Here is a 16,873-nt window from a genome sequence, read left to right as displayed (position 1 = left end):
TTCCACCTTCACTCAACGTCTTCCCTTTGTCCGGCAAACTGTATGGTTCAGGTGTTTGCAGCCACGTGACAGGAGCTGTGGTGAGTTTGGATTCCTTCGGGTTCTATAATCTGACTCCATTCAGGCTGTTTCTCCTTGATTTCTTGTTCACTGTGTGGGGTCTCTTCAGTCCTGTGGTCTATCCTCATGCCCTTGATGTGCTTCTGTAGGCTGGTCTATCAGCACTCTTTGCTCCTATGTCATAGGCCATTCTTCAGGCATAAGAGTTTTGTTCGTCGAACGGGGGTCCTGGCAGCCAGATATCTTGTGAACGTGCCTGGTCTTCTGCTGCTTTATGGTCTTGGGTCATTTTTTGCAGCCATTTGGCTCATTTTGTCTTGAAACCTGTGGTGCTTTCTCTTTCCTGGTGTGTGCCCTTTCTTCCTTCTTCATGAGTAGATAGTTTCAGGGGGTTCTCCCCAGAAAATAAGCGTTGAATACAGTATAATGAAATGCCAATTTCTGGGGGAGCCCTGGTGGCTTCCTGACACCCTCTCTCCCCCAGGGCATAGGGGTGGATGTCATCATCATAAGAATTGGTGGTGAAGCAGCTATCTGGGCCAGTCTGCCTCCTTCCTCCTACGAAACATGGAGGGGAAGGGATTCAAGTTTCATGAATCTTTGATAGTTTGTTTATATTGTTGGGGGCGTTCTTATGGCAGTTTGGAGGCTGCTTTCTCATTCTAAACATGCAGTAGTCTGTTTTGCTTCGTTGACTTTCTTGGTGTCTTTCCCTGGAGGTGGCAGACATGAATAACATTAACTGTAAGGTGTTCATAGTGCCATTGCTCCCTGCACCTCTTTGAGGGGACCAGTTTCTGGCTCGTGGCCTCCGGTAGGCCAATAAGCAATCAGCGACGGATGGCACCTAGAAATATGGCACTGAATCAAGGAGTATAGTATTGCAATCAGGGGAGCCACCAGGGCTTACCCAAAAATTGGTGTTTCATTACATTCATCACTAGTTTTATGCAAGTTACCAAATTAAAAAATATTCCTATTTGTTTTCTTAATTCAAAGGTAATGCGGCGCAACTTAACAGGAGTGGACACTAATGACAAGGATTTTGAACCTCTGGCTGCGGTCCCAACTTATGCTGGTTCCGAAACTCATGGTGGTGAAGATGTTGGAGTGTATGCCATAGGTATGATACTAATAGAATTCTGTTTCAAAAATTTTTGTAGCTGTTGAGCTACTGATAATATGGAAGCTGAAATGGTTGGCATTGGATTGTGACACGCTGCCTCGTGTAATGAAGGATAACATAGAACTGAATCACCTTGATATTTTGATTAGGATAATGTTTCTTGCTAGAATAGTGTAAAGCATATCTGGCTAGTCATAAGCTTTTGCCAAAGAAAAACAAAAAGCATACTCATATTTATGAGATCTTTCTTTGTTTGGTTAGCATGCTTAAATGCAAACAATTTATATGCTTTCCAAATGCTGGTTTGGTATGTTAATAAATTAATTGTGATTGGCTTGGATTAACATGAGAGGATGTACAGAGGATGTGGAGGATGTGTGATCTACACATGAGAGGATGTGCAGGGACTTAACACTTTCTGCAGATGAGGACTCCTCCCGGCGTCCTGTTTCGCCTACCCGCTCCCGCATAGTGGACATAAATTTATGTCCTCTTTTAAAATATTTGTATAAAATTCAATTTTTATCCGATTTACTTTGGGTTTGTTTCAAACTGCGCGCCATGAGGCTCTCTTTCTCACCAATAGGCTGCATGGTACAATAAGTTCATGAAAGGTTCACAAACATAACAAAAGTAAAAACATTTCGTGTGTGTTTGACTCACTGATATGTTCCAGCGTTGTTTTATATTTGGCGCTATTCTATTTTACGCTTTGTTGATCTTTTTTACCTACGGGCTCATAGAACATTCTATTGCGAACACATTGACACAAAAATGAATGACGTACATAGAATAATAATGTCATGAGAGTGAAATAAGTATAAACTTTCAAAGCACCGTGTGTCGTCCCGTCACCGATACCGGGTAACAATTTCACCACTTCCCACACTCTTGCGGGCGGGCCGCAATCATTATTCTACGCTTATATTCATATCACTGTGTTGGGAATTTCATTGCGAGTCCATTGATACCAAAATTAACGCTGTAGGACAAGTGTGGAGGTGATAACAATCCCAAGAGTAAAAACATTTTGTTGCTGTTGGGCGCTCACGGCGAGTCATCTTCGTAGTTATTTATTTGGTGCTGGTATCTCTATATGTTTCGTGACTTTTTTTACTGATGTTCTTCTAGAGAATTTTATTGCGAACACGTTGGTACCAAAATGAAATACGTAGCTCGAGAACTAAGGTCAGGAGAGTAAAAAGAGTATACACATTTTTGTTTTTACGCTTACGCGGCAAAACGCCGTGAGCACATACCGCTTTTTTTTTTACCTTCGCCGTGAGGCTGAAAGTGTTAATATCTAGCATATTCAGAGATTTGAGTAAGGGTACCGAGTGATGTCTGGGGCCAGAGTGAGATATTGTCCTAATAGCAGCTTTGTGTTGAGTAATTAGAGGACGTAAATGATTTTGGGTAGTAGAACCCCAAGCACAAATACCATAGTTGAGATAAAGATAGATGAGAGAATAATAGAGTGTCACCAGGGTAGGGCGAGGTACATAATATCTGATCTTAGAAAGAATGCCAACAGTTTTTGAAACTTTTTTTGATATATTTAGAATGTGTCCCTGGAAATTCAGCTTGCGGTCAATGAGAACGCCAAGGAATTTCCCATCTACTTTGTTACAAATTTTGGTATTGTTAATCCTGAGATTTATTTGATTTGAGGATTTATTGCCAAACAAAATATAGAAAGTTTTGTCAATATTGAGGGTGAGTTTGTTGGCAGTTAGCCAGTGATGGACTTTATTTAGCTCAGTATTCACTGTGACATTTAGAGCAAGGGAGTCAGGACTGTAGTAAATGAAGGTCGTGTCGTCAGCAAATAGAATTAGTTTGAGATGTTGGGAGGCATTTGGAAGGTCATTAACATAGATGAGAAAGAGGAGAGGGCCAAGTATTCTGCCCTGGGGAACACCAATGTTGATGGGTAGGGTGGGAGAAATTGAATTATTCACAGAAACATACTGGAGCCTGTTAGTAAGGTAAGACTTAATGTACTGCAGGGAGTGACCTCTGACTCCATAATGTTGTAATTTAAGAAGACGGTTTTGGTGGTTAACAGTGTCAAAAGCCTTACGCAGGTCTACAAACAACCCAACAGGGAACTCATTTTTATCAAGAGCTGTATGTATCAAGTTAATCATACTAATAAGTGCATCGTTAGTGCTTGTTTGGGGTCTGAAGCCATATTGACAAGAGCTAAGTATATTGAGTTTGGCTAGATAAGAGTAAAGCTGCTTATAGATTAGTTTTTCAAATATTTTTGACAAGTTTGGCTGAATTGATATAAGTCTGAAGTTGTTAACATCAGTGGGATCACCACATTTGTGGACAGAGGTTACTCTCGCTTTTTTTTTAGAATATCTGGAAAGGTTTGGAGTTCAAGTGACTTGTTGAAGAGCAATGCATTGGCAGGAGCTAAAAATCTGGAGGCTTTTTTGTAAATAAGAGTTGGTATCTCCTCAAGGGCACTAGACTTGGTTTTAAGGGAAAGGATTATGTCAGTAACATCAGTGGAATTAGTAGGCACTAGGTACAGAGACTGTGGATAGTTACCTGTAAGATAGTCCTGAATATTAGTACTGGAAGATGGAATATCATTTGCAAGGGATGACCCAATGGAAGAGAAGAACCTATTGAACTCAAGAGCAGTGTCAGAGGCTGAAAGCAGACATCATTATTTGACAGGAGTATTGGTTTATTATTTAAAATCATCTTTGATCCCAATATTTGAGAAATTGTGCTCCATGTTTTCTTAATATTGCCCTTTGTGTGGGTAAATTTATCTTTGTAGTATTTCATTTTGGCTCTCCTAATTATTTTAGATAGCAATGATGAGTAATTCTTTGAGAATTCTTTGGAGATGATTCCTAACCTATACTTCTTCTCAAGGTCATGTTTTTTATTAATGGATTTAAGTATCCCCTTTGTAAGCCAAGGATTGTTTAGCCTTTTAGTTGTGACTTGTTTCATTAGCATAGGACAGTGAGTGTTATAAAGGCTGAGAGTTTTTTGAAGAAATGATTGCACTGCTAGGTTGATGTCCCCTATGTTCACTAATTTGGATTCCCAGTTGATATTAGCAGCAGCAGCTATAAAATTGCCTATAGGAGTTTCATTGTGCAGCCTAAAGCTTGTCTCCCTAGTCTCTAGAGGTGGTTTGTTAATGTTGGTTAGGAGAAATGTGGGGTAATGGTCTGTAGTGCTATCGATGATTATCCATGAAGTAAGTGGAGAGGTTATGTTGGTACAGATGTGATCAAGAGCCATGGCAGTACTGTCAGTGATTCTAGTAGGTCTAGTGATTAAGAGTATGAGGAAGCAGGAATTCATACAGTTTAGAAAACTAGCAGCAGGAGAGTTATCAGGCTCGCAGAGGTCAACGTTAAAGTCACCAGAAATATTTAAGTGGTTTTTGTTCAGTCGGTTCTCCAGCCATGTATTTAAATGCAATTCTGAAGTTAGAAATGTAGCATAGGCCCCTCGCACAATGTTCTTAATATGGTCCTCAGGTGATAGTTTTCTGTCTAGAACCATCCCAAGATCTCTTTCTTTATCAGAATTCTTTAAAGATTTCTCACATAATTTATATCTATGTTCTCCTATTCCACATTCCATAACATGGCATTTATTCACTTTAAATTCCATTTGTCAAGTGGTGCTCCATATACTTATTTTGTCCAGGTCTTCTTGAAGGGATATGGCAATCTTCTAAGTTTCTTATCTTCCCTAATTTTTTAGCATCAGCAAACATGTTCATATAGTTCTGTATTCCATCTGGTAGATTGTTAATGTAGACAATGAACATTACCGATACAAGAACCGAACCCTGTGGTACTCCACTTGTGACATTTCTCCAGCCTGATACATTGCCTCTGATTATTGCCCTCATTTTTTCTATCAGTTAGACAATTTTTCATCCATTTTAGAAGCTTACCTGTCACCACTCCAATATGTTCCAGAACAACTTTTTACGTGGAGCTCTGTTGAAAGCCTTTTTTAGGTCCAGATAGATGAAGTCAACCCAACCATCTCTTTCCTGTAAAATCTCTGTAAATTGATCTCCTGAAATAAAATTTTCCTGTAAAATCATAGAAACTAAGTAAATTTGTTACACAGGTTCTTCCTGATCAAAAACCATACTGTCTGTCTGATATTATATCATTTTTCTCCAGGTGTTCTACCCATTTAGTTTAATACAAAATTTAACACAATGGGTTCTCTACCTATTTAGTTTAACCCTCAAACCCCCAAGGGCTTTAGCCCGTAACACCACCAGGCGCAACAAAAAAAAAAAATCCAAAAAAATTCTTTCGTCTTATAAAAGCGTTAATTTGTGTTCCCTGATCATGGGAAAAAAATAATCGTAGGTGGCATATTTTGGCTGCAATAGGGCGGGGAAGTCTGGCAAAAAACCAGCATTGAATGTATTGAAACACCATTTTCTGGGTGAGTCCCAGAGGCTCCCCGGAGCTATCCAGGCTGAATGAATACGTATAACTTTCTGGCATCAGTCAATGTGCAAGGAGTTCTTGCCTACCTGGGACCATGAGCCAGAACCTGGCCCCCTCAGAAAGGCACAAGGAGCAATGGCCTATAGAAACCCAAGTGTGAGTGGGAGCATTCTATGTTTGCCATCGACTAGGACAAGCACCCAGAAAGGGAGGCACCCCAAAACAAACCATTATTCTGGTGAAACTATTACTACTGAAAGCCATACAAAAGCTGAAAAAAATCCCAGCGTTGAATGTAATGAAACGCCATTTTCTGGGTGAGTCCCGGAGGCTCCCCGGAGCTATCCCAGGCTGATATACTAATGTCAGACTTTGGCATCAGTCATGTGTATGGAGTTCTTAGACCTACCGGGGACCACGGCCAGAACCGGGTCCCCCTCAGAGAGGCAAGGGAAGCAATGGCCTATAGAAGCCCCCGTGTGATTGGAAGCATTCTATGTCTGCTATCGACCGGAACAGGCACCCAGAAAGGTAAGCGCCTCAAAACAAACCCCTATTCTGGTTAAAATTGCTACCAAAAGCTGAACTAGTGGATAGAACTCTCCAACAGAAAACAAGCAAACTAGTGTGATGTCACACTCCGCCGTGCCGCTGTCTACGCAGCTCCCTCCTCCCCGGGAGGGGGAAGGGGGAGCCCCAGACCCTCCACGCCAGCTACCCACACCTCAGTTTTTGAGGCTGATGCTATAGGCGAAGGTCTTGTGCTCTGGCTCTGGTGTCGCTACAGCACTGTGCTTTGCGTGTGGTGTTTGTTTTTGTGGGTGCGAGAGCCAGGAGTTATCTTCAGTACTCGGGCTGCATGCGCCTAGGGCTTCCTTCCCTAGGTGCCCTGTAAGTTCTGCCCTTGGGGCTTGGGGCCACCTTGCACAGGGTCCTCGGGGTCTGCCTCTGCTGGTCCGTTTTACCTCTTTGGTTTTTCGGACCCCCTCATCGGCTCCCTGAAGCCGACGGGGCTTCCCCCAGAAAGGGACTTACCCAGGAGGCGGTCCATCCGCACTCCTCTACACGAAGTTGAGACTACTGGCTGCAACTGCCGACTCAATGCAAGACAGGCCCAACCAGGGCCAGGGACATTATCAGGTAGCGAGCTGCCAGGACCCTGTTCGACCTCCAAAAACCCCTTGCCCAAATGTTAACCCAAGACATGTTGTCAAAGACAGCAGCCAAAACAGCAAACTTATGCACGTCGTGGGCACGGGGATAGACCGCAGGCTGGCTAGACTTAATAACCCTGCGGATAACCTGAGAGACCTGAACCAGGGAACAGGGAAGAAGGGAAACCGGGTCAACCCAAAGTGCATCCCCGGCCACCGAAGCCGTGGAGCACAAATAACAATGGAGAGCCGCAACTGGACACAACACACGATGCACCCCCAGCCTGACCAACCAAGCATCAACAACCCAAGGCCTCCTCCGAAACGCAGCCATCTCATTCTTCGCCAGAAAAGGAGGAGACAGCTGCAACCGAACAAAGCGACCACCAGGACCGAAAGAGCAGAAACCCTTGCGCTGGAGGAGATCATAAAGCTCCCTGACCCGACCCCCAGAGGCCAATGCCAACGGGAAAAGTGCCTTAGAAAAAGGCACTTTTTTGGAGATCGCCTAAGAAAAACAATCCTGAACGGAAGGCGCGACAACAAACCGAGGAGAAGAGAGAAACGAGAGCACCCAGTCCAAAGACTAGGACAGCGCAGGAGGCGCATTAGCAGGCTGGAGGTGAAACAACGCACGAGACAGCTTGCGGAATGGGGCAGAAGTAACATCAACATCGAAAGCAAGCTGAAGCGGCTTCGCCAGTGCCACATGATACAAAGCCATAGCATTTGGCATAAGATGAAGGTCCTGGAATAACCAAGAAAGAAAGAAAGGACAAAACAATCTTATCAAAGACCAAAGAATACCTACGCAGTGATAGGAAAAACCGGAAGGACCACCAGAAAATTTCATACTGTCGCCAAGACGAAGCACACAGGTGGGAGACCAACATCTAAGCCACCTGCGCACCATACAAGAGACGGTAAACTCGAGTCAAAAACTCCAGATGCGAAGACTCGAGGAGAAGATCGAACTAGCCTCATACCGGGCTAGACTGATCTGCTGAAAGAGGCGGAGCCGCAGGAAGACCCTCGGGTTCGGACACCGAGCATGCAGCACCTGAAACCAAGGCTGGGCCGGCCAACTAGAAACCAGAAGAACAACTCTTCCCTAGTAAGTCTCCAAGCAACCCAGGACCTTTAGCAACAGCTGAACCATGGGGAACAGGTATAGGTAACCCCACCTCGCCCAGTCTAGCCGAAAAGCATCGACCCCAAAGGCCTCACCGTCGGGGAAGGGTGCCACATATACTAGAAGACGCCTCGAGCATGCTGACGCAAAGAGATCCACTTCCGGAGGCCCGAACGTCTGGCAGAGCCAACTGAACGAGCTGGCGTTGACCATCCATTCCGTGGACAGGATAATGTCCACGGAATGGACACCCCCCCCCCCCCCCAGAATGTGTACTGCCAGGAGAGCCAAACCCCGAGAACTCAGCAGACAAGTCACCCAAAGTGATCAACCCCAAAGAGCCAAGGACCGCATTGAACCTCCTCGGTTCAGGCAATGAACCACTCTGGAACAGTCCGAATGGAGCCTGATCGTCGATCCGCAAGCGACTTGAACCCTCCGGAGCGACATTCACACCCCTGCGAACTCCCGCACTGTGCTGTGAGCCAGATGGAGGGATGGACTCCAACGCCCCTGGCCGGCTTGGTGAGCACTGGTCACAAAACCCCAGCGAAGAGACGACGCATCCATGAACACATTTAGCGAGGGCTCGGGTAGGCACCAAGGCACCTTGGCGGATCCATCTGCCGGGTCAACCCGGCGGGTAGACCATCATGGCAAAGTTCAGGCTCCCGCACAAACTCTCGAGCAAACGCCACATGACCCGAGAGCCCCTCAGGAACAGATGCAGGCGGGAACACAGGCAAAGCAGAGCCTCCGAAGGAAGAGACAAGGAAGCGGTACAAGAGTCCCACTGAAGACCCAGCCAAGACCGGCCGGGGAGCCGGTCAGCCGAGCGGACAGCACACTGGACTTGTGATCCTGTGGTCCTGGGTTCGATCCCAGGCGCCGGCAAGAAACAATGGGCAGAGTTTCTTTCATCGATACCTGATCAACCAGGCTGTGACTCATACGTCAGGCTGCGAGCAGCCGCGTCCAACAGCCTGGTTGATCAGTCCAGCAACCAGGAGGCCTGGTCGACGACCGGGCCACGGGGACACTAAGCCCCGGAAGCACCTCAAGGTAACCTCAAGGTAACCACCCTATGCCCCTGTTACCTAACAGTAAAATAAGTACCTGGGTGTTAGTCAGCTGTCACAGGCTGCTTCCTGGGGGTGGAGGCCTGGTCAAGGACTGGGCCGCGGGGATACTAAAAAGCTCCGAAATCATCTCAAGATAACCTCAAGATAGAAGACCAAACCTGATAGGGAACCAGATGGGACTTCCTTCAGTTCACCAAGAACCCGAACCCGGCGAGCTGGGAAAGAACCAAATCCCTGGCGAGCAGAGTAGCGGACTGGCTGGGAGCCCAAACCAGCCAGTCATCGAGATAGGCCAGAACCCGAACACCTAACAGACGCAGCAGGGCACAACCCGAGTAAGGCAAGTGAACACGCAAGGCACCAGATTCAAACCGAATGGAAGGCAACGAAAGTGGTAAGCTTGACACTCAACAACAAAACCGTGCCAGTCCCTGAACCTCGGATGAACCGGGACATGTCAATACGTGTCCTTGAGGTCCAGGGACACCATCCAAGCGCCGGCTCCAACAGAAGACAGATCTGGGATAGAGTAGCCATCCTGAAAGAGGGGCAATAAACCCACGGATTCAGACGGGACAAGTCCAGAATGAACCGGTCCCGTTTCACCGGCTGTGCAGTCCCGTTTCGGGACTGGAAACAAGTGAGGAAACCCACCTGGGGGATGAGGTCGTTTCGACCATGCCCAAGCGAACCCACTCCGAGATGACTTGACAGAGCGCAGGAGAAGAGGCCTGCCCCGCGAGCCCCGAGCCCCCCGAGGGAGGAAGAGCCACCTAACGCCAACGAAGACGAGATGCAGTACAGAGGTGGCGGCGGCGCCACTCTGAGCCACCCAACACCCGGAAGCAGAGAAAAGAACGAAGGGACGTCCCCACATATAAAATCCAGAATACCCTAGCATCTAGAGGGCTATGACTGGAGAGAGAAGACAAGTAAGAAGCTGTAGAAAACCGCAATAAATGACATGGAACACACGAGTACACCACCCAGAAACAAAACAATCACCCCGACCCCAGCGCGTAAGGTACGAACCAGTGGCGCGGCTCGTACACCAGGCGGACATACACATATCGTACATACACATAACATACAGACACATATCGTACATACACCAGCAAGGCATACGTAACGAATACGAGGAATATCGAAACAGGAAGGAGAGACGATGTGAAAACAAAATAAGGCGAAACAGAATCGAGAGAAGACAAGGAGGACGGAAGGGGACCAATGAGTCCGAGTAGAACCAGAGGGAAACCTCACCGGAAGTCAACAGACGGTCCAATAATATTGGAAGGTACAAAGAGTTTCGCGAACCAACGAGAACCAAGACAAGCAAGCACAAATGCACAGAGGTACATATGGACAAAAAAGACACCCCTGAGCAAGGGACATGCAGGGACCCCGATACAAAGGGAACAGTATCGCAACATAAGCGTGAAAAAGGTGAGGAAAAGGGAGTGAGACACATCCACAGGAATGACGGAACCGACGGACTCGAAGGGACACTGAACCGAACCCAGGGAGGCGTATACCCGAAACTACCACGAACGTAGAGGAGGGAGGCAACACCCCACTCTGAGGAACTGCAAGTCCCGCACTGAGGGTACAAAGACGCAAGCAGGGCAAAACAGGGTCGAGGCCCCCCAGGCAACCTCTCCCCAACCCCGGGAAGCTCTACGGCAGGACCCGGGGCCGAGCTGTACCCCCAAAGCCCCAGCCTCACAAGGAAAAGCCGGAGCAGCCGTACAAAACACTAAGGAAGGGAGCCCACTGGTCAGACCCAAACGACACGGCCGGAGGAACAGGCTCGAATGCCTCTGCTGACACCCCGGAAGAGGAAAACCCCCGAGACCGCCCGAGTCTCAACCAAACCAGACCCTACTCCAACCCCGAAACCTGCCTACGGTTCAGAGCCGGAAGCAAGGGGGAGGAAGTATGCACAATAGAAGAGGAAGGACTAGGAGGAGCGGAAGGAACCAGAGCCGAAGTGACCTCCACCCCCAAGTTCGGACCCCTATAACCAAAACGGGGCAGTCTCGTGGCATCCGGGGCCGCAACCAACCTAGAGCATTGCAGCAACCTAAATCTAGCATGCAACACAGCAGCTGCCTGCACCCACTTATGACCAATGGCCTGGGTGAAAGAGAGCACGTACAGACAATACCTGTCGCACGACTCCAGGTCAAAAGAAACAACGACCCAACAGGCAGCATGGCAGAGGTACAACCAGGGAGTGTCACCCTAGGACAAGGGGACAGATCAACCTTCAAACTCGCAAGATGTGAGGGGGGATTCAGGGGTCATATCCATTGGACCACGGGGCCCCTGTGAGGTTTCCCAGGGCCCTTAGCAATGGTTACATGCTAAGGAAAGCCCAGGCAGGGTACTGCGAACTGGCGTCCAAGTCTACCAAACAAACTTCTAAAAGCTGAACCCCCAGGATGTGTCCACTCACAGGGGCCAATCGGGGAGTACCACCAAACAGAAAACATATATATAAAAAACCCTAGAACAGCAAAGGGGGTACCACAAAGGTAAACCCCTCCACCAGGCAAAAACAAAAACAAAAGAAAAAACCCTGCAAGAGGACAAAGCCCAGGCGGAACAAAGCCGGCCGCTGTTATTGGTGAAAACTAGCTGTGCAGAACCCCGTGCCCTTACCAGTGATGAAAACTACCTCCTACCCAGAGACAAACAAGGGCAACAAAACCCCAGCTGATTCCAAGGGCGGCCCAGTACTGAGCAGTAAAGGACACAACAGAGGTATAACCCAAGGTGACATGTGGAAGATGGCCCCAAGCCCCATTGGCAGTACTTACAGGGCACTTAGGAAAGAGAGCTCTAGGTGCATGCAGCCCGAGTACCGTGGAATCTCACTCCTGGCTCACACACCACCTGTAGAGACAGCCCACACCACAAGGCACAGAACTGAAACAAAACTGGAGCCAGAGGCACTCGACCGGCCAGTAAACACATCAGCCAAGAACTGTCGGTTGGAATGCAGGCACGGATAGTCTGGGGGTTCCCCATCCCCCTCCCGGGGAGGGGGTAGTTGTGCAGACGGCGGCGCAGCGACATGATGACGTCATGCTAGCCAGTTTGATAATTTTGTTTGGGGAGTTCTGTCCACTCGTTCGGCTTTGGGTAGCAATATTTTCACCAGAAGAGGGGGTTTGTTTTGGGGGTGCCCACCTTTCTGGGTGCCTGTCCCAGTCAATGGCAGACATACAATGCTTCCAACCAAAGGGGGGGTGTCTATAGGCCATTGCTCCTCGTGCTTCTTTGAGGGGGCCAGGTTCTGGCTCGTGGTCACCGGTAGGCAAGAACTCCAAGCACTTTGACTGATGCCAGAAAGTTATACATATCCATTCAGCCTGGATAGTTCCGGGGAGCCGACGGGGCTCCCACCAGAAATGCTACATATATGAGCATTATTGAATCCAATGAACTGAAATCACAATTTTCTCGACAAACTGATGAGAGGAGGGGGCGGTTGGTGGGTCGCCGGTGGCAAGGGCCGGCCGCTGGTAGTCAGGTGTAGAAGGGGGGGGGGGGGGTTGCAGCATGTTTGCAGTAGAGCAAGGAGGAGTGGCAGCCAGACTGGCAGGCCTTGGCCAGATCAAGCCTCGGGCCAGACCAGGCCTGAAGCCAGACCTCAGGCCAAACCTCATACCATGCCTCAGGCCAGACTTCAGGTCAGACCTCAGACCAGGCCTGGACCAGACCTCAGACCAGACCTCAGTCCAGGCCTTAGCCAGACCAGACCAGGTCTCGGGCCAGACCAGACCAGGTCTCGGGCCAGACCAGACCAGGTCTCGGGCCAGATCAGACCAGGCCTCAGGCCAGACTAGATCAGGCTTCAAGCCAGACCTCAGACCAAGCCTCAGGTCAGACCTCAGCCCAGGCCTCAGGCCAGACCTTAGACCAGACAAGGCCTCAGGCTATACCTCAGGCCAGGCCTCGGGCCAGACCTCAGACCCGGCCTCGGGCCAGACCAGGCCAGATCAGGCCTCAGGCCAGACCTCAGACCAGGCTTTGAGCCAAACTAGGCCATACCTCAGGCCAGACCTCAAACCAGGTCTCAGACCAGGCCTTGGACCCAGACCTTGACCAGACTCGGACAATGTTGACTGCAGAGGCTAGCTGCCTCCTTCCCCTCCCCCCAATACATCCCCTCACCACTGACACCCCCCATTTATTATGAATTCTTCATTTTGACTATGGAATATGGTAGAGTGATGTGTTACAAGCCACTGAAATGGTAAAATTTTCTCTCCTAATTATGTCAAAAGCAGCAATTGAGTTTAGTATCGAGGTAGGCACAGGTGCAGCAGTCAGCTGAGGCCAGAGCAGGGTTGTTAGAGTAAGTTATTTGTTAGAAGTGAGGATGCACTGTAATTCAATTATTATGTTCATAAAACAATAAACAACTAGTGTTACGGTTATTACACTATATACACAGGTGATACATAAGTATCTGCATGTTTTGTTCACCATAACTTTACAACTAAGCTGGTATGGTAAGTTTAGACAATGACAGAGTTTGCCTCACAGTCAGCTGATGCTCCTTCCCTCCCTCACTGGTTTGAGGCAAGGCGCACTAATATTCCTCCTCCAACTATACTGTTTGAGTTGTTATTACACTTAATACACACATTACATACAAGTATACCTGGTTGATGGGGTTCTAGGAGTTCTTCTCCCCAAGCCTAGCCCAATGCCAAGCTTGACTTATGAGAGTTTGGTCCATCAGGCTGTTGCTTGCAGCGGCCCGCAGGCCCACATATCCACCACAGCCCAGTTGGTCCAGCACTCTTTGGAGAAAATGATCTAGTTTTCTCTTGAAGATGTCCACGGTTGTTCCGGCAATATTTTTTATGCTCGCTGGGAGGACGTTGAACAGCCATGGACCTCTGATGTTTATACAGTGTTCTCTGATTGTGCCTATGGCACCCCTGCTCTTCACTGGTCCTATTCTGCATTTTTTTCCATATCGTTCACTCCAGTATGTTGTTATTTTACTGTCTAGATTTGGTACTTGGCCCTCCAGTATCTTCCACGTGTATATTATTTCATATCACTCTCGTCTTTCTAGTGAGTACATTTGGAGAGCTTTGAGAGGATCCCAATAATTTAGGTGCTTTATTGTGTTTATGTATGCCGTATATGTTCTCTGTATTCCCTCTATTTCAGCAATCTCTTCTGCTCTGACTGGAGAAGTGGGTGCTGAGCAGTACTCAAGACAGGACAGTACAAGTGATTTGTATAGTAAAACCATTGTAATGGGATCCCTGGATTTGAAAGTTCTCGTAATCCATCCTATCATTTTTCTGGCTGACGCAATATTTGCTTGGTTATGCTCCCAAAACGCTAGGTCGTCAGACATCATTATTCCCAAATCCTTTACATGCTGCTTTCCTACTATGGGCACCTTTGATTGTGTTTTGTACCCTGTGTTTTAAATATCTGCATGTTTTGTTCACCATAACTGTACAACTAAGCTGGTATGGTTAGTTCAGGCTGATAGAGGTTGCCACACACAGCTGGTGCTCCTTCCCTCCCTCACTGGTTCAAGGTTAGATGCACTAATATTTCTCCTCCAACTATACTGTTTGTGGTGTTATTACACTATATATGTGTGTTATATACAAGTATCTACATGTTTTGTTCACCATAACTGTACAATTAAGCTGGTATTGTGTTCAAAGAGCATTGTGGCCAGCCTTACATATCATGAAGTCATGCAGATAACACCACCTACCTCACCGAAATGGCGTCTCCCAACATACTCCTTTTGCTGTTATTACAATATATATACACATTATATATATATGTATCTACATTTGTGTTCACCATAGCAAACCACTAAGCTGGTATGGTGAGTGCAGACAGTAACAGGTGGCTTCACAGATTCGGCAGACGATGCTACCGCCCTCCCTCCCTCAGGATTTCTCCTCCCACCATACAGCACTGTGCAAATTATCACAATCCTGCTATTATCAGAATCATGGTCATTTTTATCACAGTCGGGCTCTTCTGTAATACTATTATTGCTAAATAATACTAGTTACATGTATATTTAAAAATTTTTAAGGAGATGCTGTGGTCACAAGCTGAACAGCAGTGCTGTTAGCTCATGCTGCGTGCGCCAGCCTTGGTTACTCACTCAGTACTGATGTTCTCACACCCGGGAATGTTGTCCATGATTTAAAAAAAATGGCATCTGTTTACAAGAGTCTTGTGGAAGCTGATGTGAACCCCATGTAGCCATGGGGCTTTTAAAACTTATGTGGTACTCTAATACATCATATGATGTGGTGCACAATTCCACTGCAGTTACTCACCACATCATATGATGTTTTTTGCAGTTTAAGGGTTAATCTGACTCCTACTCTTAGTGGGCTGAGTTGTCTTAGTGAACTTTACCCAAAGGTTAGAAATTTGTGTTTTTGCTTAACCAATGTCCACATTGTTGTGGTGCTACAGAAATGTATCGGTCATTTATATATTTACGAAAATTTCTTTATCTCTTTGCAGGTCCAATGGCTCACCTCTTCCACAGAGTTCATGAACAAAACTACGTGGCTCATGTGATGGCTTATGCATCATGTATTGGACCTTATGCAGATGATTGCAAGCGTCCAGTACAAATACATGAAAATGTCTACAATCATGTCAAAAACCTTAAAAAATGTAAAGCAAACACGGGAACATCAACAAATTTAAGTTTTGTGACACTGGTGTCCATAACCATTGTTCATGTCATCAGACAGTTTGGATGTTGAATGTAAGCTTAGTGTAATCTGTACACCCTCTATACAGTACTGTATAGTATTTATTTTAGGAAGCAAGAAACTCGCATGACACCCATTCCAGGTTGAAGCTAGTTATCTATATAATTTTATTTATAAAGTTCCTGTTTGTCTTGTTACATATTATAATAAATGTTTTATTGCACAAATTCTAATTATTTTATAGAATTAACATTCATAGTGTAACTTGAAATTGCTTATTATTTAATTAACAAATAGCCATTTTTAATTAAATCCAAATTATATACAACAAATGTATATTTTCAAGTATATAGGTCTAATGCAAATATTTTAATTAGCTATGCTATTAAGAGTGGTGTTTGCCTGTTGTCAGTGGATCGGTATTGTGTAATGACCTTAAAATACTGTATCTAGAAAAAATTTGACTAATATATCAAATTTTTTGAAAGCACATCATTAGTCCATCAGTCCAATATCATTCTATCCACATCAATAATAACCAAACACTCATTAATCTAGCCCCACAAAACCCCCTATTAATGAGTGAAAAAGACTTTACACACGACTCAAACCTGACGATATTTGAACATTTCTCGAACAGTGCTTCGAGAAGTTAACAAAATTTTGAGTCACAGCATTAAAATGTCAGTCCATCCTCATCAACAATGCCCAAATTCTAGTTAATCCAGCTACCAAATCTCCTATTAATGAATGAAAATCACTTTACACACAATTCATAACCGATGATATTTGAACATTTCTTGAACAGTGCTTCGTTGATGACCACTTTTGAATCACAACTCGGTAAATGCTTCTCCAAGGTACTACTAATACAAATAAGTGCAAACGGAACCTAAACACCTAACTTATGCCTATCTATACATAATACTTTAATATATAATATTATTAATAGTTAATATATATATATATATATATATATACAGAGCACCACTTGGTTTCCGAACCCCTTGGGGACGAGACCCGTCGGTTAACATGTAAGTTCGTATACGAGAAATAGAGGGGAAAAATAAACTAGAAATGTAAAAAGAAATTTTTCCGAAAAATTTATGAAAAAACTCTAGGGGA

At 46.1% G+C, this 16,873-nt stretch overlaps 1 protein-coding gene across 2 annotated transcripts in view; it reads left to right on the top strand.

Moving 5' to 3' along the window:
* The window catches only part of LOC123760985 (alkaline phosphatase), a 167,323-nt gene extending 151,346 nt beyond the window's left edge, over positions 1 to 15,977 (top strand). For both annotated transcript variants that reach the window (XM_045746793.2, XM_069339478.1), the window contains exons 11-12: positions 1,060 to 1,183; positions 15,552 to 15,977. In XM_045746793.2, coding sequence (XP_045602749.1) covers positions 1,060 to 1,183; positions 15,552 to 15,799 — 372 coding nt within the window. In that variant the 3' untranslated portion in view covers positions 15,800 to 15,977. The remainder of the gene's footprint in view (positions 1 to 1,059; positions 1,184 to 15,551) is intronic.
* The last annotated feature ends 896 nt before the right edge of the window (positions 15,978 to 16,873 follow it).

Source organism: Procambarus clarkii, chromosome 41 (assembly GCF_040958095.1).
Source record: "Procambarus clarkii isolate CNS0578487 chromosome 41, FALCON_Pclarkii_2.0, whole genome shotgun sequence".
Taxonomy (NCBI): domain Eukaryota; kingdom Metazoa; phylum Arthropoda; class Malacostraca; order Decapoda; family Cambaridae; genus Procambarus; species Procambarus clarkii.
Note: the sequence above shows the minus strand (reverse complement) of the source record. Positions and strands in the feature narration are given on the sequence as shown.